General features: G+C 26.8%; 2 protein-coding genes and 1 long non-coding RNA gene across 3 annotated transcripts; all 3 read right to left on the bottom strand.

Moving 5' to 3' along the window:
• LOC137827032 (wax ester synthase/diacylglycerol acyltransferase 4-like) lies at positions 1-2,885 on the bottom strand. The gene is made up of 5 exons (XM_068633227.1): positions 2,568-2,885; positions 1,755-2,327; positions 1,034-1,387; positions 680-817; positions 1-385 (listed from the first exon to the last, which is right to left on the bottom strand). Exons 1-5 carry the CDS (start codon positions 2,751-2,753, stop codon positions 239-241), a joined length of 1,398 nt encoding a protein of 465 aa, XP_068489328.1. The 5' UTR covers positions 2,754-2,885; the 3' UTR covers positions 1-238.
• Positions 2,886-8,794: 5,909 nt separating this feature from the next.
• On the bottom strand, positions 8,795-11,373 carry LOC137826994 (uncharacterized). Its single transcript, XR_011083635.1, has 4 exons — positions 11,259-11,373; positions 11,074-11,160; positions 9,248-9,354; positions 8,795-9,133 (listed from the first exon to the last, which is right to left on the bottom strand). It is a non-coding gene; the product is annotated as an uncharacterized lncRNA (long non-coding RNA).
• A 2,149-nt stretch (positions 11,374-13,522) lies between these two features.
• On the bottom strand, positions 13,523-15,763 carry LOC137826746 (homeobox-leucine zipper protein HAT7-like). The gene is made up of 3 exons (XM_068632879.1): positions 15,442-15,763; positions 14,737-15,122; positions 13,523-14,026 (listed from the first exon to the last, which is right to left on the bottom strand). Exons 1-3 carry the CDS (start codon positions 15,554-15,556, stop codon positions 13,721-13,723), a joined length of 807 nt encoding a protein of 268 aa, XP_068488980.1. The 5' UTR covers positions 15,557-15,763; the 3' UTR covers positions 13,523-13,720.
• Between the last annotated feature and the right edge of the window lie 10,961 nt (positions 15,764-26,724).

The following is a 26,724-nucleotide window of genomic DNA, read 5'->3' as shown; positions in this document are numbered from 1 at the left end:
TTTTAAATTTTTGCACGATAAATCAAAGAGAAGTTCTCATTTTTTTCTGAACATTTATGAAGTTTCATAGCATACTGACAACATATTGATTAATGAATTAAGGCGTTAATCAAACCTATGAAGTAATGACACATGATACTTTTACAAAAAATTAAAACAACCAATTCCAATTCTCCAAAATAAATATAAGAATTTTGACTTCTATGGTGTGGAGCAAGCACACTAATATTTTGCTCTGTCAGGAATTTTCTGTAGCTGCTTTGAGTATCGTATGAAATGCATTTTGTATGCATGACTTCAATTTCTCTTCATCTATAAAGTCCTTTTCTGTCTTTAGGGTGATTCTAAGCACTCCCACATAGCTCATAATCGAAATGGCAAGACTCTGCAATGCACATAGTTAAATGATGTTTAAATAGAGCTCATCATGCATATTTTTTCACTACATCTAATCTTCTGGGTAAAAATTGCCTGAAAGCAAATAAAAATGTCTTTCGTTTTCAATTTTTTTTATCATTTTTAATTAAAGAAATTAAGTTTATGTAAAACTGTTATTTGATTCTTTCATTGGAAAATAAAATATTGTCCTTTCTGTTTTCTCTCTAAAAGCTCAACACACTCCACTACAACTTCTAACTTGATTAATTATGTAAAGTTTGAAGGAGATTTAGGATTATACCTCAGGTCCACCAGCCAATGTGAAATACAAGCCCTTAACAGGATGATTAGCTAAAGACATTTGTTGTATCGGTCCAACCAAGCTTGAAATCACTGCACTTGAATTCGTCACTGTCCCTCGAAGGTGTTTTGCTACTGCCTGCAACAAAATTAACCAATAACCCTGTTGAAATTTTTTATCGAAGTTCTTATATGCTTTATTTAAGGCAAATACAATAATTACATATTTACATGCTGAGACTGACACGTGAAGCTGAGAAAATAAAAGCTAATTTAATGAACAAAAACACTGAATGAAAGAACATATAATAACATCATGATATATAACACATTCAATTTATATAATGATACCAACCTCTTGTCCTTTGAATTTGCTCTCCATGTCCAAAAGAGTTCCAGTGAGGGCAACAGCTAAAGATTGTTTCTTTCTCTTGATTATATTATGCGAGTCCCAAATGAAATCTAGAGGGTTCGACATTCGGTTTTGATTTAATTTGGGTATTGGTACATGTAAAAAGGAAATTTTATTCCCCCATGGACCCTTGGCTTTACTGTTGAGCATATCATTTATTGTTTGGTAACCTTCTATGTTTCTCGTATTCAATAAGACCAATGCAGTGGAATCTGCTGTTTTGGACTTCAAGTCCACGTCTTGCATATATAACCTGGTCCCATAGAACACGATTCCAGTGATCACATCGTTTATAGTCTGCCATCAGAGAATCATGCAGACAAAATAAGATAATCTAATGTCAAATGTGTACATCAGTTATTTTCCGACTTAAAATATGTGTACATTCATTTCCATAATATAATTTACTGTTATGTTCTTACACGTAAGGTACTAACTACTACGACTATCACAGTTTGATAAAAAAAATGATACATTGTTCTATATATTTGTATTAAGTTGTCAAAATATTATTTTTCTTGATAAAATTATTACTTTTTGGATGTACATACTTGCATACATTCTGAAAATATTTTCTGCAACAAAAGTGACGTATGTGCATTTATAAAGTTGTAACTCAGAAAATTTTGAAGTTTAGTTAAGGAATTAATAGGTGTAATCATACCACACCGAGCCTGGACTTGATGATCTTGATATGGTCAATGGAGAAGTTCATAGTTGATATGGAAATTGGGCGAAATTCGGTTCCTTCATCTCCTGACCTTATTGGTGTTTTATCGTCACTGATGATGCTACTCTTCAATACACTCCATCCAAAATCTGTGGCAGTGTTTATGGCAGAGGAGAACATCCAAGAAAATCTTCTCCAGAAGCTTTTAGTTGATGATTGTGGCTTTAATGATCTTAGAGTAGGAAATGACAAGGGAAGAGAGGGGTCATCTGCTCGTTGTAGACAAGAAAGAAGAGCACCCACGAGAGAATAACCATCCCCAAGTGCATGGTGAAGCTTAAATATTATACTGCCAGATGCATCTTTTGAGGGGTAGCTTATTACATGAATTTCCCATAAAGGTCTGCTTTGTGGTAATTGTTCCATTGCTATGCTTGATAAGTAATCATGAAAAAACTTGTCATAAGATTCCACTGTTTTCCCTTTAGGGAATTTGGGAAAGTGCACGTGATCTTTCAAATTGACTTCAACTTGCTTCCATCGTTTCTCTCCATCTTTATCTTGGACCTGGTTTCATATAATCCAAGTCAATATAAGCCATATGAATGCTATTTTCAGACTTAATGGTACAAACTTGGTACTTATGGATGTGATATTGAGTAAATAAAGGAGAAAACACTTATAAACTATAAGTGTTTGATAGCAGCTAAATACTAGTTAGGATTTAAATTATGCTGATAATCCTAATATAGAGATGAAAATAAATGAAAGAGTATAATAAGGGAAGGAAAAGAAAAGAGAGAGAACCATGATGGAAGAGAAGCGTGGATTGATGGGAAGGAAAACATCTTTGATAAGAGTGAAGGTTTGCAAGTCATGTATGGGAACTTCAAATTCCAAAACTCCAATAATGTATATGCATAGCGCAGAACTGTTGAAGTATTGTCCCATAGGGCTAACTGGTTCTGCTTGCTCTTCATTTAGGTGGTCCATAGTTCTGTTTATTTTTGGTTCACGTTCAGAAAGAGAGATGAAAGTTACGAAACTACTGCAGTTTTATGAGCTGATAATTGAGAAGGAACATGGAAGCAATTATATATAGGGTAAGAAACTGAACCCAAACAAGTCGTACTAGGTAAAAGCAATGTGCACCTTTAAAATGAAATAGGTGGTTCTACTTTGATAAGGACACGGCACTGCAAGAGTGACCGATCAACGACAACCATCTGAAATTTGGTTGCTTGTCATACATAAAATATTGAGAATATATATGAAAAAGCGAGGGAATATGATTTTTTAAAGGAGAAGGATAATAAGTGTCGGTAAGACATTAGATAGATCTTAGAATGTGAAACAAACTTCATTCATAATAGATAGTGTACACACCTTCACCTTCAATATATATTCACTTTACACTTATATTTTTACGTTCTTGATTATGATAATAGAATGTGAGGAACACACGTTTTAATGGAGTAGTTGTTCTCTTAAACAGGTAGGTGTAGCAAAATGAAAAAGAATATATATATACCATGGTTACTTTCAGGGAATATGTATTACAGTTTCCTTCACTTTTCATATTATTTAGCAACGTAGGATAACTTGTTTTCTTTTCTTTGTTAAAACTTCTCTTAAAAATCCCACAGTTTTGTAAAAGTCAAGATACGTGTATTGCTTTTCTAACATTTTGTAAAAGCAGCTTTACCTTAATTATGATCAACTTTCATAATCGCTTTAGTTCTCAGTTTAAGACCTTATAAAAAAAATTGCACATGCTTAGTAAAAAGTCATATGTAATGCATAAATTGATTAGTAAAAGAAATTATATTAGTTTAAAATCTATTTTTTAATTTATAAATAAATTAAATTTATGAATTTTTCTATAATAAGTGCTTATAAAACCGTAAAGTGCATTGGTCAAATGTGTTTGTTAGTAAAGCCGTCATGTGATATGATACATTTGGTAACAAATTTGATTATTCAAACATTAATTTAGTAGTGTAGAAGTGTTCAAAGGATGAATGAAATTGGTAGCTGATCCTCTATCCTCAGCTAATATTTGAATGTTGATGGGAGTGGGTGAACATATCATACGTGCTTCCTTCCAAACTACTAATTTTTAAATCATAGCCATTGTGAGTGTTGTAAAAATAAAAATAAAGAGAGATATTTTTTTTAAAGTGTAATTAAAGAGCTGTCAAAAGTTATGATGCGTGTAATTTATAAAATAATTATTAAATATAGTACCTGAAAATTACAACTAATATCAAAAGATAACTAATTTATAAATTTTAATTAATAATAGAAATTATTTTACATACTAATAATTTTTTTAGTTTATAAATAATATGTCACTTATTTAATATAATATTTAATTATTATTTTTAATTTAAAATTATTTTTAATTTAATATGTTTGGGTAGTGTTTATTAATAATTAGAATTAGCATAAATCAAATTATCCCTATATATTTATAATTTTAACTTATTTTAAACTTGGAGTGGGTGAGACTTTTTCTAATCGGACCTATTTTTTTATAAAAAATTATTTGATTTAAAAAAAGTAAAAATTAACTCACTCAAAAAGTCTTTTAAGTTTAACAAACATATTTATTTAAAAAAATATAAATAATATTTTTTAAAATCATTATAATATATTAAAATTTCTCATATTTATTTATATTGCTTACTCATTAAATATGTTGAAAAAAATTATAAATGTATATTCTATTTAAAAACCCTTTTTACAAAATATATTTAAATAAATAATTTATTATGATATATTATATATACATAATTAATATATATATATATATAATGTAAGTATAACATAATAATATTAAAAGGTTACAATTATTAATGAGCTTAGTTAGATAAATAATATAATAAGACTTTATAACGAAACATATCTTTAGAGAGATTGGGATGTTAGATCAAATTTGTATACCAATTAAATAAGTTGTTTTAAAGATATCTATATAAGAAATAAATAAATATGTCACATTCAAGTTTTTTTTTTTTTTAAAGTGAGACATAAATTTATCAAAACTTAACTTGGTGTGAATATTTCAAAAGATATGTCATTCGATAGCTACTAAAAAAATTAAAGACGATGAACATTAATTTTTGTCCGATAATGATGTCAACCATAAAATTCATGCTATTAAAGCATTTGTCTGGTGCCAACAATATCTACCAACAATAATGTTTATAATGTTTAGCAAGTCGTTGTCTTTACAACTTCTAACTTCTAATTTATGGTCTATGATACTATCTCTTATATAAATAGGTAAATTGATAGCAATGGTATGACTAGGTATAATAGTAGATGATGTAGACCAAGTGGATATTATATTTTTTTTTTCTGTGTTAAGTTTATTTATTTTTTTAATAAATAATTTGTTATAAAAAGATTTTTTTCAGTGATCACGTCATAGTGAATTAATCCAATTATATATATATATATATATATATAAACTCTCATATTAGGTATTACTATAAAATTTGACATTTCAGTTAGGCTGACACTTCAAGTAACAACAATAATCTGTCACCACATAAAAAAAATATTATTAAAAAAAATAAAATACAAGAAAATATGGGGGAACTAGACCAAAATTCATATATTAACAAAAATGGTATATAGGTCTATACCTTTTAATAAAGAACTTTAAGAAAATATTAGATGGAAGCATATTATATCAATAAAAATAATATCGATGAATAAAGCCTAAGTTCGCAAGTTTATAAGCACATGCATTCCCTTCATGAAAAATGTAAGAAATCCTAAACCTGATTTTTTCACGGTAGTTAAGACAAGTGTTCCGTCTATTACAAAACATTCAAAGAACATTAACCATAAACTAGTAAGACCTTTTGAGCTTGTTCAATAATAATAATATATATATATATATAACTCCATAAAAGTCAATAAAAATAAATAAATAAACTTCATGAACAAAATATTTTGAAATAAAGAAGTAATTTTTTTTTTCATAAACTTGCTTTCGATATTTTTATCAAAATCTGTTTATTGTGTGATAGTCTTTGACTAAAAAACTTTCAAAAGCATTTTATTGCAATTGGAAAATCCATATGAAAGATTTAGAAACAATAAGAAAGAATTTCTTTGTAAAAGCTTTTTTTTTAAAGGGTTTGGACATTTCTTTTATATCCATTTTATTAAATTCATTTGTTGATAAAAAAATTATAAATTAAATATAAAATATGTCCCTAATTAGTTTTTTATCATTGTCCTTTATAAAATAGACAACAGCATTGATGAAATTGATATAAAAAAATAATTATTGTAAAAAAAATCAGCAATGATATAAAGTAGTTGGCTTAATGAATGTTCGAAATGTGACTGGTTATCTTGGTACATAGCTCATGCAATATATAAATTTTTATATTTTTGTTCCTTTTCATCATCTTCCATCCTCTTTCTCAATTCATGTTTAGCAGTTCCTACCTAAGCATTTCATTCATGTTCAACCTATCTTTTACTTTGTCTACCATTTATATTTGCATCCACCCCATTGATGGTAAACCTTGCATTAGAATATATATTATATACGATAATCTTTCCAAAAAAACATATATATTTCCTTTCTTATTTTCCACTACAATGAAAAAATATTTTAACGAAGCTTATTTAATGGAGATTAATATAATTCTAGAATATGATTTAGTTAATTGAGGTTTTTTAACCTTCGTTAAGTTCCAAAGATTATTCTACAACCTCATCAAAATAACAAAGGTTTTCTTAAACTTTAGTTAAATTTAAAAGGTTTATTTTAAAACATCAACAAAATAACGAAGATGTTTTTAACCTTTGTTAAATTCTAAAAGGTTTATTCTATAACCTTAACAAATTAACGGAAGTCTTTTTAACTTTTGTTAAGTTTCAAAAGTTTATTCTAAAATCTCAACAAAATAACGGAGGTTTTTTTTAACCTTTGTTAAATTTTAAAGATTTATTGTAGAACCTCAATAAAATACCTCAGATTTTTCAAAATTTAATAAAAAAATATAATTAAATTTATTTATAAATAAATAATTAAAAACTATATAGTTTTAATATATTTTATAACTAAATTCTCAAAAATTTTAAAAGTGTAACTTTACATTACAAATAAATTTTCTAAAGTTTCAAAAATTTATTTTAAAAACTCAGCAAAATAACCTTGGATAATAAGTATTTCAACAATATTTTCATATTTCTTATATTGATGGTAATTGATTTATATCATTCCTAGTTTTTTTACGAGTTCATTCTTTAAAAAATCTGACTTATTTTGTTTTAACTTTTGATGTGCATATATTTTATGTGCAATTTTAGTTTTAGTTATAATTGTTAATATTTAATTCTCATAATTTTGAAATATTTAAAATTAAGGCATTTATTTTAAAATGCATCTAATAATTAATTAACTATGAAAGTGAGAAGTAATAAAGTTAATTTCTCCTCGCAAAATGTTCTTGCAATCTTTAACCAAGAACACACATGGCTTTGAAGCCCGCATCTAACAAATAATGCAATTATTTAGGATATATAAAGAAATGATAAACACTAGCTACTGCCAGGTTAGGTAAGAGTGGCTTGTGTTCCAAGTTGGGGCAGTAAGGTGATGGAAGAAGTAATATTGGTGTAAGAAGAAGATAGTGCCTTATTTAGTGTTTTTTCTCCTTATATATAATAGACATAAGTATAGTTGAATTGTGATTCCTTGCTAAGACTGTCGTCGATGACCATTTAGCCTGTGTCGGAGAGTAATGTCTCTACGGTGGAAGAGAAGTCGGGAGGATAGTTAGAGATGGTGAAAAATGGGATTGAAGGTTATGTCAAACGGCAAGTCATTTTACAGAAATTTTGAAATTCATGGTATTTCACAAAGGTTCTTAAACCCATGGTATTTTACGAAGGATTTTTAAAGCTATGGTATTTAATGGAGGTTTTGAAACCCATGGTATTTTACGGAGGTTCTTAAACCAATGATATTTAGCATGGGTTTTGAAAGATTTTTTTCTCAAGTTTAAAAAACCCCAGGGAACACCTTTCCTAAGGATGTTTATCGGGAGGAACCTGTAGCCCTGTGTAAATGACTTAATAGAGATTTTAACTCTAGATAATGTAAAAATAAACTCCGGTTAAAACATTTTTTCTTGTAGTAATATCTCCACTTATATGAAATTATTGAGTGTTTCATTAATTAACTACACAACAAATTAAGACTAAAAACAAATATTATTATTTAAAAATTAGTTTATAATTTCATTACAAGAAAAATAGTATATTTCTTCAGCCAAAAACTGTCGAGAATGAACCAAAACCGACGACTAAATGTCAATTTTGTGTCAACCAACCATTAGACGAAAAAGTCACGGAAGCAAAGTGATATTTTCGTCGGCCACCACAAGCGAGGAACATTGCGTGGGCCCAACCAACGAAAAAGGGATGCAAATGTCATTGGCCAGGTCGACGTAAAAGCGACGTAATATTTTCGGCTTATGTATGAGCCAAAAGGATGCAAACTTATAAAAAAAAACGCGTATGCGTTGGTTCTGTCGACGAAGAAGAGAAAAAAAAAAAGGCATCAGATTTTGCGTCGGCCTGGCCAACGCATAACTTAAGATAAAAAATAAAAATAAAAAACTTGCGTGGGCTTAGTTGACGCATAAATTGAAGCAAAAGAAAATATTGTTTGTATGGGCTTGGACGACGCATTAATGATTTTAAAAAGAATCATTTTCTTTTTTGTTCTAGTCATTTTTACTTGTAACAGCTACATAACAAATCTCAATCAAATAAACAATTCAAAATAACAAATTCCTATCATTCACACCACATTCACAATTGAAAAATCATCCAAATAGTTAAACAAAGTCATTTAGATAATTCCATCCATCTAAATCATTCAAACTAAATATTAATACATAAAGCAGAACTTAGAATTAAAATAAACCATAAAATAAAATTGTACTTTAGAAATTAACTAAAAGTACTAAAACTTAAAATGTTCGATAATACAATTACATAAAAAGAGTGCAAATGAAAATATAAAATGCATCCCTTCAAGTAAAAATAACAATTATGTGATCTGCAAAACCTGTAAAAAAAAACAAACAATGTGAATAACTAAATGTAAATAACTAAAATATTTAGTATATAATAAAAATATGAAATAATTAAACTTCCAATCTAGGATGCACTTTAAGAGAGGGGTTGATCATCATGCTCTGGATTATATTGGTGGTCAAATTGAGTTGTGCTAGTGGAAGGATTGTCACGTTGCAACATTGAGGCAAACTGTTCCATTATGACCTTCAGTTCGTCTTCTAAGTGTACATACTTTTGACACCACATATTAAGTTCTGCATGAAGTTGTTGATTTTCAATCAACTTATCAAATTGTGAAGCACTAAAAGTAGAGGGTTGAGTGAAGGAAGAGACTTCTTGGCGGAAGTTAACAGCCAAGTGTGTCGTACCTTACACTCGACCTCTACTCTTTCCTCCGACAACTTTCTTCCAAGTTAGACGCTTAGTTGTTGGATCAACTTGATGGACATTTGTAAGAATTTTGTATTTGTAAATCCTAAACGAATAGGACACAATAAGGTTCGAGTTATACATAATACAATAATTCATACATCCTCATTCATACATCGAAATTTTAGTTAACGCGTACGTATAAACATTATAATTCATACATCGTAATTTCATTTAACGCATACGTATAAATATCGTAACTCATACATCGTGATTTCTTTTAACGTGAACGTATAAACATAGTAATTCTTAGATTGTAATTTCATTTAACGTGTACATATAAAAATTAAATAAATTTACTCTCCTAATTCCTTTTTTTATCTATCACAATTTTAAAAATATTCTAGTTATTTGCAACTTGGGCCAATTTGTTTTCTATACCACTAGTTCACTACTTGCAACATAATAATGGAAAATATGGGCCCATTCTTCTGCCCTTCACTTTTACTCTATGTAGCTCCTATTTATTTTATACATCCCCACACCACTACTTCCAACATTAATATGAAAAACATGGCCCATTATGCTCCTCATCACTTTTAGTCTATGCTGCCCATCACTTTTATTCTATGCATCTCCTATTTAATTTATACACCCCCACATGACTAACTGTAGTATTTTCTTGAAAAACATGGATCCATTCTGCTGCACAAGACTTTTACTCTATGCAGCCCCCATTTGTTTTCTACACCCACCAGTTCACTAATTCCAACATATTAATGAAAAACATGGGTTCATTCTGCTGCCCTTTCTCTTTTACTCTGTGAAGCCCCTATTTATTTTATACACCCCCACTTCACTACTTCCAGCATATTAATATGAAAAACATGGGCCCATTATGCTGCCCATCACTTTTATACTATGCAGCCCTATTTAATTTATACACCCTCACATCACTATTTGTAACATTTTCTTGAAAAACATGGGTACATTCTGCTGCCCAAGACTATTATTATTCTATGTAGTCCCTATTTGTTTTCTACACCCACCAGTTCACTATTTGCAACATATTAATGAAAAATATGGCCCATTTTGCTGCCTATAACTTTTACTCTACGGAGCCCCTATTTAATTTATACACCCTACACATCACTATTTGCAAACTTTTCTTGAAAAACTTGGCTCAATCTGCTGCCCATGTTTTTAGCACCTATTTAGTTTGTACACCCATCACCTTTTAATTTTTTTTAAATAACCAATGGAAAAATGAAAAACTTCTAAATGTATTTAATTATTACAACAATGGAAAAGAAAATAAAACTTCTAAACTTATAATGTACTTAATTATTGCAACATAACCATTAATTCAACATAATCAATAATAAAAAAATAAAAAAAATTCTAAATCTACATTACTACAAGATATTTAATGAAAAATTATCACTTCTTTTATTAATTACCTTTTTCTTCTTTTATTAAATACTTTTCCTTTTATTCTCATTTCCATTTTTTAATGAAAATTTTAACTTTCAGATTTTATTAAATTATTTTTAATCAAATTGAAATCCTAAATTCTATTAAATTAGTTTTAGTAATTCAATTTTATTAAAATTAAGGTTTATAAATTTTGTACACTCACAACAGTTTTTTTTCTTTGCCACTCTCACGTGCATAAGCTTTCAAGTTTCAAGGTGTTCTATTACAGTTTTTTTTTTTTTTTTAATTATGTTCGCAATAAAATCATTCACATAAACTCAGAATCACATACATTCACATCTGTAATAAAAAAAATATAATAAAAAATTATGAAATTTTAAAACTTTACCTCCGATTAATGGTGTTGGAGCAGCGAAAGGAACTGAAAGCTGACCAAAGTAGAGTAGGAGGTAGAGCTTAACAGTAGCGATGAAGGCTTAAATGAAGAAGACCAATAAAACTTAGAGCTGAAATGGAAAAGAAAAAAAATATAATAAAATAAGAGAAGAGAAGACAAACGAAGCAAGAACACACCGACGGTGAACAATGTCGGAGTAGTCACGGCAAAAGACGGAGGGTGCAGCGAAATGTGAATGAGGAAAAAATAAATTTTCTATTTAAATAACATACTGTATGTGTCGGTCACGTCAAACACATAAGTGGAAGGGCATTGTATGCGTCGGTCACGTCCAACACATAAGTGGAAGGGCATTTTGCATCGCCTGGCTCACGCCGACCCAGCTTATATAAAAAATTAATTAATACATATTTAATTCACCATTTTCCTAATATTTTAAACATTTTAATTAAATCTTAATAAAATGAATTAAAACTTTTAAAAAAGTAATTTAATTTATACAAAAAAAATTAATTTAATTTATTAAAAAATAATAATTTAATTTTATAGAACAAAAAATTAGTTTAATTTATACAACAAAAAATAATTTAATTTATACAAAAATAATAATTTAATTTATAAAAAAAAATAATTAATTTATACAAAAAATAATAATTTAATTTATACAACAAAAAATAGTTTAATTTATACAACAAAAATACATTTAATTTATATAAAAATAATAATTTAATTTATACAACAACAAATAAATTTAATTCATACAAAAAAAAGTAATATAATTTATACAACAACAAATTTAGTTTATACAAAAAAAAAAAGCAATTTAACTTATACAACAAAAAAATAATTTAATTTATACAACAAAAATAAATACATAATTCAATTAAACTTTGGTTTGGAAAACCATTTATCCTTAGTATTGTTTCTATCTACTATTATTTAAAAATAACCAATTTATTAATGTCTTGACAAAACCAAAAAATTACTCTTAAGGTGCGATATTGAAAAAAAATTATTTTTTAGATCAAACAATTCCATTGTATGTGTCATAACATCTACTACCAAGAATATAAATTAACCCGATAAGAAAATGGAAAGAGATCCAATAATTAAAGAATAATTTTGTTATATATTCTATTTGTTGTGGTCAAGTTTGAGACACTTTTAGTATTTTACTAATCTAAGAATTAAAAATAAGTTACTTACTCACACTTAGTCTTAATATTTGTATTATATACATTATAAATAAATCTTTAAGATAATCTTATGGTTCATTATGAAAAGTAACATATTTTATATCACAATAAATATAAAAAAAAAATCACCAACTCATTCCTCCATTACATAGATTTAATTTTAGAATGAAACACTTAATCAATTTAATTTATCTAACTTATATCAAAATTTTCAAAAGTTAAAATATTTATTATAATATTAAAAAAATTGACTGTTCACGAAAACCGATTTTATGTCGGTTTTTTGGGTTTGTGTGTATGTAGACAATATTATATTTTTGTACTAGGAAAGTTGTAAATTAAGAACAAAGTTTCATCAAATTATATATATATATATATATACAATCCATGATACTTATTTATAAAAAATACTTTAAAAATCATACTAATAATATTTTATAATTGAATAACATGTAAAATTATTTTAAATGGTAAATATATATTTACTTACAGTTAATATATACATATATATAATACTAATTTTTAATATTTCTTATAGTGTAAGGATAATTTGTATCAAATATTTTTTGGTAAGAAAATATTATTTATATTTTTTAAAAGTAAATGGAGTGTTTTATAAAATAGTACATATTTTATAATTTTCTCTTTTAATAACACATTTTCTGTAACATGGTGATCTAGATATAATTAACCAAATTCTATGTCAATTTGTGTGTACTTATTCTCTATTTATTTTATTTCTCATAAATTTTATTATAAGAATCTGGAGTTAATTATTTCTCAAAACAAACAACAAGTGCTTTTGTCAACCATTCTTAAATGCCAATGATGGTAGATGTTGAGTTGCTTACGTCATGCAAAGTAATTTTTCCTGTGATTTCAAACTAATTATTCTTAGACACATTAATTAATAACATTTTATAATATATATAAATAAGTAAAAATCTCATTTGTATTGTTTCTTGGGGTGTGTGCTCGCCACACTCTTTTTCTGATTATGGTGAGCTTTGCATGCATTTTTCCACAACATCATCTCAATGTGAAGATTGCAAAGTACCAATATGAAATAAAATATGTGCTTAAAGAAGGAAACAGAGAATCCATTTTTTAATTATCCATGGTCCACTCTGCACTGCAGACCTGGAAATCCACTTAGGAGGCACATGCCATAACTCACCATTAATATTTTTTTACTTCTCTGCCTAACGTAAATATTATTTTATAGTTTTCAATACAATAATGTGTATGGAACAATAATGTTTATGGGAAGGAAATTGCACTGCTTAAAGTCCACCGACGCCATGCATCTACATACATTTAATCTGTTCAAACTTTATACACCAATCTACACCATATAAATAATAATGCAAAGAACAAAAACTGAAGGAAAAATGTTGTATGAGAGATCCTTATATCACTGAAGCCAAAAATCATTTATAGTGTCAATGGAAATGGTGGTTCTGTTGACCAGGCCAGGGCCAAAAGTTTTGTTGTACATCAATGTTGTGAATCACGTTGCAGAAGTCATCATCCTGAAAGTCTGGTTTTGACGAATATTGAAGGATCTGAGTTATGCTGGTGGGAAAGGGGGCTTGACAAGATGTAGGATTATTCAAAATTGGTGTTCTTGAGAGATCTAAATTAATGTCTGAGCTGTTCTCACTTCCATTGCTCCATGAACCCTCAGTTTCTTTCTTAAGGCTGATTGTTCCAGCTTCACACCAACCCCTACTTTTTACTGCTTCTAACTGCAAACATTATGTAGTAGAAAAAAATAATGTAAAAGCAAGATAATCAAGTATCATATATTCTAGTGTGTTAAAAGCTTGAAACATCAGTGCAATGTGTCTGTTATAGTCATAGTAAAAATTAAAACTCGTTGCATAAAACATAAAAAACATTACAACTTGTTGCAGGTATGGGGTCTGACAGTGACAGATTCTTCACCAAATTAATAACCAACTTATAGAAGCAAATAGTTCATGTGGGAAACTTTAAAAAGTTGCTGTCCAATGTCAGGTATAGTGATAGAATAAGAAATGGGGTTTCAGAAGTACCAAAACTAAAAAACATGGAAAAGAGTTCATCTTCTTATAAAGCCAAAAAAACATGAGGAGTAGGAAAACTTCCTACTGATTAAAAAAATGTAACAAATTGAATTGGAAAAGATTTCTTTGTTTGTGGTGTTAACATATCACCACTCAATTGAATTACATCAAGTCAATGACTAGAATATATATAACACATTCAGATTATCTGAATAAAGATCAAGAACAACAGTTTAGTGACATTAACCCCTAGAGTCTGATGAGTAATTAAGTTCATGTTCCCCTTGGTCAATTTCTGAAAAAACTTTATTACTTTGATCCTAGAAAACCTTGATCCAGAAAGAGACCAGTATGGAAAGTTCAATGAATGATCCAAACACAAATTTGAAGCAAGTTAGAACCAATATTACCTCTGCCTGTAGTTTCTGATTCTGAATCTTAAGAACATCATTATCAGCCTTAGCTCCCTCAAACTGCTTCTTGAGAGCTTCATATTCCTTCTCCAATTGCTTGGTTTTCCATCTGGCCCTTCTGTTCTGGAACCATATGGCAATTTGTCTTGGTTGCAACCCCAAAGCCTTAGCTAACTGCACTTTTCTTTCTGGCTCAAGCTTGTTCGCCAACTCAAAACTCTTCTCAAGAGCCTTTAACTGTTCCAAATTCAGCCTCTTTTTCTTCTCCCCACATTGAAAGTTCCCATCGTCGGATAACTCATCATCTCCGTTCACCTCATCGCACTTGTTCTCAATGCCTGAAAACGACATGGACCGCTTCAACATGAATGGTGGTGCACCCCCTGCAACATTAAGACAAAACCCAATTTTCCCGAAATCATATCCACAAAGAGTAAATAACATAGCAATAGTATACAAAAATTTACACACTCATTCAGTTATTATAATATTTGTTTTAAAAACTGTATTAACAATACTTTTTCATCGGTTGAGTAAAAGGGTATAGAAATTGAACTCGACAAAAAAGAAAAGAGAATATGTACTTATATATAATGTTATCTAATTCTAAAGGGAAATATGAGTTTATATTTTTGCAGCAACAAAGAATATATATATATAGTTAAAAGACAGCTGTGTTGTGACGGAAAGAGATTGATGAACCTTGAAAGTGTTGTGGTGGGAAAGAGGGGTAGGCGTTGAGAGAGGTTGAAGGGAGGTGGTGGTGATCTTCTTCATGAGTGTGAAACGTGAAGCTGTGAGAAGGTGGAAAGGCCATGGTAGAAGAAGAAGAAGAAGAAGATGATGATGATGATGATATGATAGTGATATATCGTACATGCAAATTGGTTTCTGAGTCTTACTGTTGAAGTTTAAGGAGGTGCATGATCAGAAAACTTTGAGAAAGGGAGATGACGATGTGCAGAGATCGAGATTTCTAAGTACAGACAACTGTGTAGGAGAGAGAAAGAGAGAGTTAGATCCCTTCCAAATAACTCTTAACTTATGCACCTTTAAATCCAGATAACTATATAAATTATATGCTTATTTTAAAGGATGTGAAAATAACTCCATGAAATGTTACAGAATTGGCTTTTCTTTTATTAGTGGAATTTATTTCAAAACATTACTAGTTAATATTTTTCTGATAAAAAAACTAATTAATATAAATATGTAGTATTTTAAAACTTGAGAAGTATATAAGACGCAAAGTTACTGTAACAAAATCTTTAAATAATAACTAAATTTTAAAAAAAAATTAATAATTATATTAATTAAACTACATATTATTTTATATATTAAAATTTATTAATATTGTTTATATTATTAATAAAATTTTATAAAATAAATTTTGAATTAGTTATCAAAATTTTAATTATTAATATTTTAATTATAAATTAGTTTTAAAAAATTAATAGAAACTAATTTATAATATAAAGTAATTATTAGTTAAAATTATGGTAACTAATGGTTAATTATAAATTTATAAATTTTTATTAATAATAAAAATTAGTTTAGATACTAATAATTTCTAAGTTTATAAAATGATTTTTAATTTAATTAATATAATAACTAAGTTTAGATAATTTATTTTAATTTATAAATTATTTCTAAGTTTAGATACTAATAGTTTGATTTTTAAAATTATTTTTTATTTGATAATTTTTTTTGTAGTGTATGTTTCAATATCCAAATGGATTAAGTTTTATTTTATTTTATTTTTTATGTGTGAATTTTAATAATTCTGAATTGAATTGTATGTTTGTTTTGTTACTTAATATCACACTACAATAAAAAAAGGTTTTAATAGAGGTTATTTAGTGGAGGTTAATATAACCTTAGAAATTGATTTAATTAATTGAGGTTTTTTCTAAAACCTCATCAAAATAACGGAGGTTTTTTAACCTTAGCTAAATTCCAAAGGTTTATTCTAAAACCTCAGTAAAATAACAGAGGTTTTTTTAACCTTTATTAATTTCCAAAGGTTTATTTTAAAACCTCCGCAAAATAACGAAGGTTTTTTTAACCTTCGTTAATTTTCAAAGGTTTATTTTAAAACCTCCACAAAATAACGAAGGTTTTTTTAACCTTTGTTAATTTACAAAGGTTTATTTTAAAACCTCCATAAAATAACAAAGATTTTTTTAACCTTCGTTAATTTCCAAAGGTTTATTTTAAAACCTTCGTTAAATTCTAAATATTTATTCTAAAATCTCATCAAAATAATAGAGTTTTTTAATTTTTTTTAAGTGTCAAAAATTTATTGTAAAACATCAATAAAATATATTTTCTCAATTCTTAATAAATAGATATAATTAAATTTTTTAGTGAGTTTAGCCTAAACTGGTATACATATTTAAATATGCTTTGAACTTAGGTCTTAGAGGTTGATTCATTAATTGAAGTTAGAAGGCACTTCATTAATTGAAATTATTATTCAATTCTTAAAGTTTGTTTTTATGAATTTCAATAAGTAAAAATAAGTTGTGTGTGAAGTGACATTAACTTATCACATATATACATCATCATAATTTATTTTTTGGTTACATTTACAGTATCAAATTTTGAAGAATCATATACTGGAAACTATTCATTATAATAATATTAATAATAATATTTATAATAATATTTATAATAATATTTATAATAATATTTATAATAATATTAATAATAATATTTATAATAATATTAATAATATATTAATAATAATATTAATAATAATATTTATATTAATATTAATAATAATATTTATAATAATATTAATAATAATATTTATAATAATATTTATAATAATATTTATAATAATATTAATAAATATTAATAATATTAATAATATGAATATAATATTAATTATAATAATAATATTAATAATAATGTTAATTATAATAATAATATTAATAATAATGTTAATATAATATTAATATTAATAATAATGTTAATATAATATTAATATTAATAATAATGTTAATATAATATTAATATTAATAATAATGTTAATATAATATTAATATTAATAATAATGTTAATATAATATTAATATGTATAAATTATGTTAATAATAATAAGTAAAATAAAAATGATAATATGACCAAAGAACTTCTCTGGTCTAATGGTTAACCCTTCCTTGGTTATTGGAAGGACTTGGGTTCAAATCTTGGTTGATGAGTTTTCTTTGCAATATTAGTTGTGGGTGCTTTGTTTTTTATTTTACGGAGGTTATGAAAGTCTTTTTCTGGGGTTTAAAAACCCTCCACAGGATGGTTTAGCGAGGGAAACCGCAACTTAATTATTTGGGTGAGGTTTTACTTTGGATCTTAGGGTTTAATAAAAAATAAAAAGGAGTAGAAATAGTATGTGGAAGCTTTTAGAAAGTGAAAAACAAAGTCACTCACTCTCCTTATTGTCTAAAAACCTTAGAAAACATTATTCCTCAACCTGCTCTCATTCTTTTCCTCCCCTTTTACAGCATCAACATCAATTCTCAATTAGGGTCCTATTAATCACAAGTTAGCAAAAGTATAAACATATATAACACCAATTTTAAAAGTTGAAAACCTTCAGTATTTTCTTCTCCTTCTAAGAATCTGTCTGCATGTTGGCATTATTGTGAAAAATGAATGTTAAATTATTTTCAGGTTATTTTGAAATGGTTAGTTCTTAGGATTTTACTTACAATGAGTATAATATCTTACTTACAATGTGCAGACCCTCAAGCCCTGAAGCAAAAAGCAAAACCTCTACAACCTATATACACAAAACAAAAGAGGCTTCAAGTCTAAAAGCCCAATCAGAATAAAAAAAAATCAACTCCTAATTACTGATATTCCTATAACATCCTCTAAACTACCAAGCCAAACAAAACCAGGACAAAATTACAACTTAAATATAAGTTTCACTAATACTCATTAATATCTATTACTATTACTAATAACATACTTAGAGCTTTTTCTCCTAAATGTAACATACATTTAGAGTAAAAAGCAATATATACTTTAAGTTAATTTTTCATTCTTTTGAAGAAATACAAATATTGTATTCATTTTTTTTACTGATTCATTAATATAATATGTTCTTTTATAATTTATTAATGAATAAAATTTAAAGTATATATTGCTTAGTCTAAGTCAAATCATAGTGCTGGTTTTATAATTTATTATAAAAAAAATGATCATTTTCTAATTAATTGGTTTCCAATATCAACTAACAGTTTAGTCCAGTATATATATATATATATTAAAGTCACTCTTGGTGTGCAAAGTAAATAATACAAAATCTAAAGAAAGTCACTCTTGGTGTGCAAAGTATATATATATTATAATATGTTTACATTGCCTTATAGATAAGTTCAAATTTAATTATTGGACAACTTGGACGCCAAAATTCTTTATGCATGAAACTATAGAACTATATATATATTATTGGAGTTTTCATGGCCAAAAATACCTTTACGTATAAGATATTTTGGCCTTTTATTGCTCACCATATATACTGGAGTTAGAAATTGGTTTCAAAGTGTGGTTCCTCCTGTTCACACTAAAGAAAAGCAGATAGTTTCGTGGGGGAGATGTCCTTTGCTTGTGCCCTTTGTATATGTATAATTGGAGATATTCTTCGTTAAGCCCCCACTGGAAAAAAGACAACTAATTATTTAATCATTCACACGTATTTTTAAAATCACTTATACAACTTCACACACTTTTAATATTATTTTTATTAATAAAAATTAAATAAATTATTTCAGAACCCGTATAAAAAAATTTAAAAGATATCTACTCATTGAACATTAACAAAAAAAAAGCTATATATCATCTAGCATAATATAAACCTTGCACACCTTTAATAAGTTCGAAGATAGTAATTGTATTTGGTTTAGGGTTTATGATGATGTATTAACTTAAAGGAACCAACAATTTTATCATAAGAAAATTACTGTTTCATGGGATCTAGAGTATTGAGAGGATTTTTATCTTTTTTTTTTTTTGTTGGTTTGTATAGTCCTTAAGCTCCCTTTCTTGCAAATTCTTCACTCTTCCTTCTCAGTCTTCTCGCAATCCAAATTTGAAGGGTACCTGTAGAAGGCACTCAAGTCAGTAAAGGCGTTCGGTACTCAGTTCTCAGAGCACTGCATATGATGTACATGGTTTAATATGCGCTATTAATATTACCTTTGATGGATTTTTTTTATTGGGTCAAGTTAAGGAGTTGAACCGTGTTTAGGGTTGCAGGGCTGCATTATCTAGCTCCTAATCATAGATTAGCTTCGCAGACCTTGGTTGAACGTAATTGGACTTGAATTGTCGGTCGGCCTAACGGACATGGGCCTTGATTAACTGTCGGTCAATCCAATGATAAGGATCGAAGCGTGATATCAGTCGCACGATCTTCACCGGTACAATTTCTTATATACAATTCTTCACTTGTAGTATTAAGTAATTGCTTAAAATATTTCAAAAGTATTTTAAAAATATATAAACATTGGTGTAAATATATTATTGTACATGTGTTATTTTATAACGATGAGATTAACTTATCTCCTTATTTTTTTTTCTCTAGTTTTTATTTAATGATTTTTTTAGTATTATTACAATATTTAACATCTTAATATACATAATTGTGTATATGGGTTCGGGTATGATGTACCCTTTATTTATAAATTATTTTTAGTGATTAAAAAAGATCTTGTACTCTGATTTTGGAATATATTCACTAATGCGGGCCATTTATGTGTGTTGTCAGTTACATTTGGAAAAATTCTTACTTCATATCCTCGAACGCCCAGGTACATAGAAAAGCTTAAACATGTGTTTATCAGAATATAATACACATTGAAATTTGGGAGGGAAAATAGATTTGAACTGCATAACAATACATAAATAGTTGTGTGACAAATTTCTTAATCATCACTTAAAAGGTCACATGTGGTTTAAAAAAAATACAATTTAAATTTTTATTATTATTTTATATAATTTTTTTATTGGTAATAAAATAAAATAGGTAAAATAGAACATTTAAAAAGTGTTCATATAAAAAAAAATATAGCAACTATGTAAGTTCTAGTTTTCTATTTATTACACTTTATCCACAGCATAACAAAAAAAAAGTGATATGACTTTTTTTCGATAATCATAATTAAATAATTTCTTTGTTTATCAGCTATTGAATCATTTATAACATTAATGCTTCATCTATAACTTTCAATATCCATTAGATTAAATCATGAAAAGAAAAAGTAGGATATAAAAAGATAAAGTTGTATGACTTTTTCGGATAATAGTACAGTTATTAAATAATATATAATATTAATCATTAAACTCTAACTCTTAATATTAATCATTCATCTATAATCTATATATTTTTATTCTCTTTCATATATTTCGAGTGATAGTTTCCTGTGGTGATTAGAAGTAGAATAAGTCTAAATTTATAATTATGTTATCTAGATATTTATAATTGTCATTCTTTAATAATTATTGAAAGCTTTCACTTGATTAATTAAATTAAAAATGAACAAATCAACGAATTTGTTGGCTGATATGTGGATAGTTAACCTTTGGTCTCATCTTACTTCATTACAAAATAAAAAATTCATACAATAAAAGTTATTCAAGATTTTACCTTCATTAAAAGATAAAAATATCTTATAAAATAAAAATAAATATAAACCTTAACATAAAATAAAAGTCATTTAAATTTGATTCTAAAATTTGTTAATCTTCTGAGCAGTTTTAGAATGATGAAAGAAGAAGGGTTTGAAATTTAATATAGAAGAAATTGTTTGGGATAAGATTGGTGTGTCTTGTATCCATTGATGAAGAAATGATTGGGGTGCTTTCACTTTTCCAATCACATTAGCATCACTTGCAATCACATTGTCACATAGATTTCTGTGCAAATGTAATGATGGTGGAAGGATGGGACACGTATGGGCATCACTAGCCATGGCCCATATTCTCTTCTTCTTTAGCTGCCATTCAACAAACTACCAATACAAAATTGAATTAACTGAATAAAAATATTTTATTATATATAACTGAGTGTAAATTTTTTTATTTTTTTTAAATAAAAATTTTCATGTTAGATATTATTATGCAACTTAAGATCTCAGGCAGACACCTCAAGTTACAACAATCATTTACCATCACATGAAAAATGTATTATTGAAAATATATATATATATATATATATAAAAATACGGGAGGACTAAACCAAAACTTATATGTTAATAAAAACGATACATAGGTAGACTATACCTATTCATAAAGAATTATAAGAATAGACAAGGTGGAAGCCTATTATACTAAAGAAAAGGCTCTCTATGAAAAAATCTTAAATTAGCCAACTTATTTCATAAATGATTAAGATTTCATAATATCTATTTCAAAATTACTGTTGAAAATCTCACATCGATTAGAAATAAGAACATTTTATTATATATAAGTGGGTGCAAACTCCAATCTCATAAATCGATTTTATAAGATTGAGTTGTAATTAAAATTCATTTTATAATAATTACTTATCAAAAATATTGTTCTGAATCTTCTTCACATGTTTTCCTGCTCCCATGTGTCTCTGTTGCAAATATTTTTTTTCCTCTCACTTCCTTTCTTACTTCATCTGTCTTGTACAGTAGAAACATATCCATAATATAATTATATTCAAGTTAAACCACTAATGTCAAGAACAGTAAGTTCTACGTCATGCACAACTTCTTTTTAATACATGAAAACCTAATTATCTTGTTGTTTTAGCTCTTAATGCTGCCATTATTTTTTATACTTCTTTTATCAAATAAGTTTTTGTGTTAGAAAAAAAAATTATAAAATGGTCTATGATATGTCTTTTTTTAACTTTCAATAAATCCACCATGAGTCGAATTAATCTAACCATATTTTCTTCAATTATGTAAACCAGAAAAATAGGTGGCTTACTAAAGTTTAAATTAATATATCAATAATAAATTAAAATTATTATTACAAGAAAATTATTAAAATAAACATTAATTTTAGTAAAAGAATAATTAATTAAGTTAAATATTATTTTATAAATTAAAAAATTATTATTATTTATATAAATAATATATTAATCTTTAGTAAAATTTATAATTGTTAATGTATTAGATCATTAAGATTTTATTTAGAAATACATACGTGTCAATTGAGTTTATTATACATGATAATTGTTGTGAAAAAGAACATATATAAAACATATATTTTTTATGATAATTAAAGTTAAATTTATTATAAAAATATTATTATACTTTCTATAATGGTTAATGGTAATTGATAGTCCTTATATATATATATATATAAATAACTGCTGAAACCTTGCCATTGTGTTTGTGACATGACAGCTATAGTTTAATTAGCAAAATATGATAAACTGTCAAGCAAATAATATTGTGCATGGAAATAATGTAATGTTAATTTAATAAAAAAATATTTGTAATATTAATTCTTTTGCAGGATTAAAATGCTGTGATAATTTTATGTAGGAACTAACACAACAATAATTTCATGAACTAAAATATTCGACGTTTATTACTTATATGTCACATCATTCTTTTATTAGACTATTTAATATATATCTAAACTTTAAACTCAAAATCCTAAATTCTAAAAAATATTATTTGAAAGAAAAACAAACGAAAGATTAAATATTTAATTATAAAAATATAATATCGCAGACTTCCATGCAAGTTGTTTTATATTATTATTTATATATAAGTAAATTATTTAACAGTATTTTAAACATATGAATTAAAACATACACTTTTAAATTTAAGGAACTGAACATATACTTTTGGGCTTTCATATTACCGTCACCTTATACATTCTTTGGGCTTCGTAGTATTTTTTGCTTTTCGGCCATCACCCTTTTTGTCCTTCATTGTTCAAAATGTTCTTTTATGTGTGCTGGGCTCGTGTATCAGATTATCGGCAAATGCTCCCTGCACCCAATCATTTTTAACCTGCACCCAACATATTTTTTTAATTTCCAAAAATGCCCTTAATTCCAGAAATAAAAATCCGGAATTGAAAATAATATATTCCGGAAAAATAAATCCGGAAGTAATTATTGAGTTTCGGAAATAAAAATTCAGAAACCAAAATTAAAATTCTATTTCGGACAAAAAAATCCGGAACTGAAAAATAATACATTCCGAAAAAAAAATTCGGAAAAGAAATAATTGTGTTTCAGAAATAAAAATCCGGAAACAAAAATAAAAAATCAATTCCGAATAAAAAAATCCGTAATATAAAATTTCGTTCCGGAAAAATATATCCGAAACACATATTTCGGAAATTTTTTTTAAGGACAGTTTCGTCTTTTCCGCTAAGATCGGGTGCAGTGATATGGTGCAGGAAGCAATTGCCCAGATTATCTGATATGACCCAAACTACTTTTAAGCATTTCATGATTTGCATTTCTCGTGAATACATATACTTTTGCATCCATAAAACTCTAAGCAAATTCTTGAAGCATCATCGGAAGCTTTAGTTCAAATAAATATTAAATTAAGCTTTTTCATTAAAAAAAAAGAGAGAAACATATATATGTTGTATTAATAATCATATTTATATTAAAAATTTCTTGGATTGGTTTTCTACATCTCTTCCCCCAAAAACACCATTAAGCACTACAATCTCTTCTAATGAGAATTCAAAGATTAATTCATGATATTGTGAGAGACTAGTGTATTCCATTAGACTTTACTACTACAACAAAATCATAAAATAGAAAATAATTTTATACATAAAAAATAATTAGTTGTTATAGTAACTAAATTAGATAACATTTTCAAAACTGAAAAAAAAAATTGGTTTGTAAATTAGTTTATATTATTGTTAAATAGTTTATAAATTGGTATCTAATTAGCTACCAAAGTTTTAACTATCAATTATTTAAATTCTAAATTTGGTAGCAAAAATTTTGTTTGCTAATTAAATACCAAATTAGAAACCATTTAACGATAATAGAAACTAATTTAGAAACCAATTTGTTTTAGTATCTAAACTAGTTTATAATTTAGTCACTATAACAACTAATTATTTTTTGTCTCTAAATTTTGTTTCTATTTCATCATTTTCTTGTGGTGAATCCTGTTGTATTAAAACTAATTTTCTCCAATTTAAGGCTACGAAAATAATGTTAGTGATTAAAATATTTCTAAATATCTTATATTTAAAATACTTTAAACTATACATTTTGTACATAAAATAATCAATGGGTGTGTTTATAAAGAATTAGTGTATGTTCATAAGAATGAGATGCATAAATTTTGGCCACAATTTCAGGTGTTTGTGGACAGGCTAAAGACATAGATGGTGGAAGTGTCTCTGTTTTCCACCAATAATGAACAAACTTCCAAACCACTTTTTCTCTTCATTCAATAATCAATATCTTAATAGCTATAGCCCAAAGTAACCTAGGAAGTGGAGTGCATGATTTATGTATGTAGCAAGAGGCAGACAAACATGCCATCCAAGAATTAAAATCCACTTAGCTAAGCATGAATATTATAACTGTATGTTATACAATATATTCATCATCTTTCCCTGTTATCTTGGCACTAAATCATATATTTTACTCTGCATACTTGGTCAAATTAATTAAGATGGGTTAAATAAAGACACTTTGTCATGTCTTTATTTATATATCTTGTATGTTCTTTGATTACAGCATGCCTTTTAATATTTTACTTAATGAAGAAAAGTTATCCGAAATTAAAATTCTAGGGGAAATGTACACTTGAGAAACCACCCAACAATGCAAAGCTAATGAAATCTAGTACAAAATGTTTTGGGTCTTTGAATTGGTACGAGGATTCTTGGATTTCCGTTTTGGATGTAAAAAATTAAATTTTTTCAAAATAGTTTCAGAATTTTTTGAAAATAACTTAATGTTAATATCTATGGTTTCATTTAATACATCTTCTAATTGGCATTCTTTCAACATAATTATAAATTTTATTAAACAATTTCTTGCTTATAAGGTTAAAAATATTTATGAAATATTAATTCCTAGAGTATTTGATAAACGACATTGAATATTCGTGTTATAAATCATCAATATAGTAAGATCTATTTCTAATATTTCAACATGTTGAATGAATTTACTCAAATTTAATATCAAGAATCATTTTCCAAATCTTATATTTTATGAATTATTCTCACAATTTAAATATTAGAATCACAGTAAATTAATAAAATAAGATATATTTATATCAATCTATACTTTTTCTTGAAAAAATCAATATTTTTTCTCAGAAATTCAAGATTAAGAATTACGGATTTATCACACACATGCAAATATTAAGAACAAATTGAATTATCAACATCAAATAGAAGATACCATTCACATCAAATATCTTAATTTATAAATAAGTTATTAAGCATATATTATGACACTTACATTTACATTTTTAGAGCAATTAGAGTATATGACTTGTAAGCATATATTTTTTTCAGATTTTGAATTTTGATAATAACATTTTTTATTCTCGAAATCCCATAAACTTATTTTTGTTTTTTTCAATTAAATTATTATATGTACTATCATGTGACAAGAAAGTACTTTATTTTATCCAAAAAAAAAAGAGAACAGATTAGCTAATGCATAAAAAATAATTATTGACACTCATGGGTACTGCGTGGATAATGCTTGTTAAATGATCCCAATGATATCCTCTTCGTTAAAATATTCTGTTTAATTACCTTTAACATGCCTTAATTTGAGTAAATTTTCATTTTAATAAATAAATAAAATTAAATCCATCTTTACTTCACCAACAATAAAAAAATCCGTATGGAAAATAAATAAATCACTAAAACTATTACTTAAGGTTTAAGGCGATACATCACTGTCAATCTAGCATAGATTATCCTACTCAGCGCATGGATTCTCCCCACGCGCCAAAACACTTCTTTGTTATCACGCGCCGGACAA

The sequence above is a fragment of the Phaseolus vulgaris genome, chromosome 8 (assembly GCF_000499845.2).
Source record: "Phaseolus vulgaris cultivar G19833 chromosome 8, P. vulgaris v2.0, whole genome shotgun sequence".
NCBI lineage: Eukaryota > Viridiplantae > Streptophyta > Magnoliopsida > Fabales > Fabaceae > Phaseolus > Phaseolus vulgaris.
This window is presented reverse-complemented; position numbering and strand designations above follow the sequence as displayed.

Coding starts and splice junctions, on each gene's coding strand:
- LOC137826746 (XM_068632879.1), bottom strand. CDS start 15,556: ATGGCCTTTCCACCTTCTCACAGCTTCACGTTTCACACTCATGAAGAA. Junction 15,123..15,441: donor CCCACCACAACACTTTCAAG/GTTCATCAATCT, acceptor TTAATGTTGCAG/GGGGTGCACCACCATTCATG. Junction 14,027..14,736: donor ATCAGAAACTACAGGCAGAG/GTAATATTGGTT, acceptor TAATGTTTGCAG/TTAGAAGCAGTAAAAAGTAG.
- LOC137827032 (XM_068633227.1), bottom strand. CDS start 2,753: ATGGACCACCTAAATGAAGAGCAAGCAGAACCAGTTAGCCCTATGGGA. Junction 2,328..2,567: donor CACGCTTCTCTTCCATCATG/GTTCTCTCTCTT, acceptor ATATGAAACCAG/GTCCAAGATAAAGATGGAGA. Junction 818..1,033: donor GCAAATTCAAAGGACAAGAG/GTTGGTATCATT, acceptor ATTTTGTTGCAG/GCAGTAGCAAAACACCTTCG.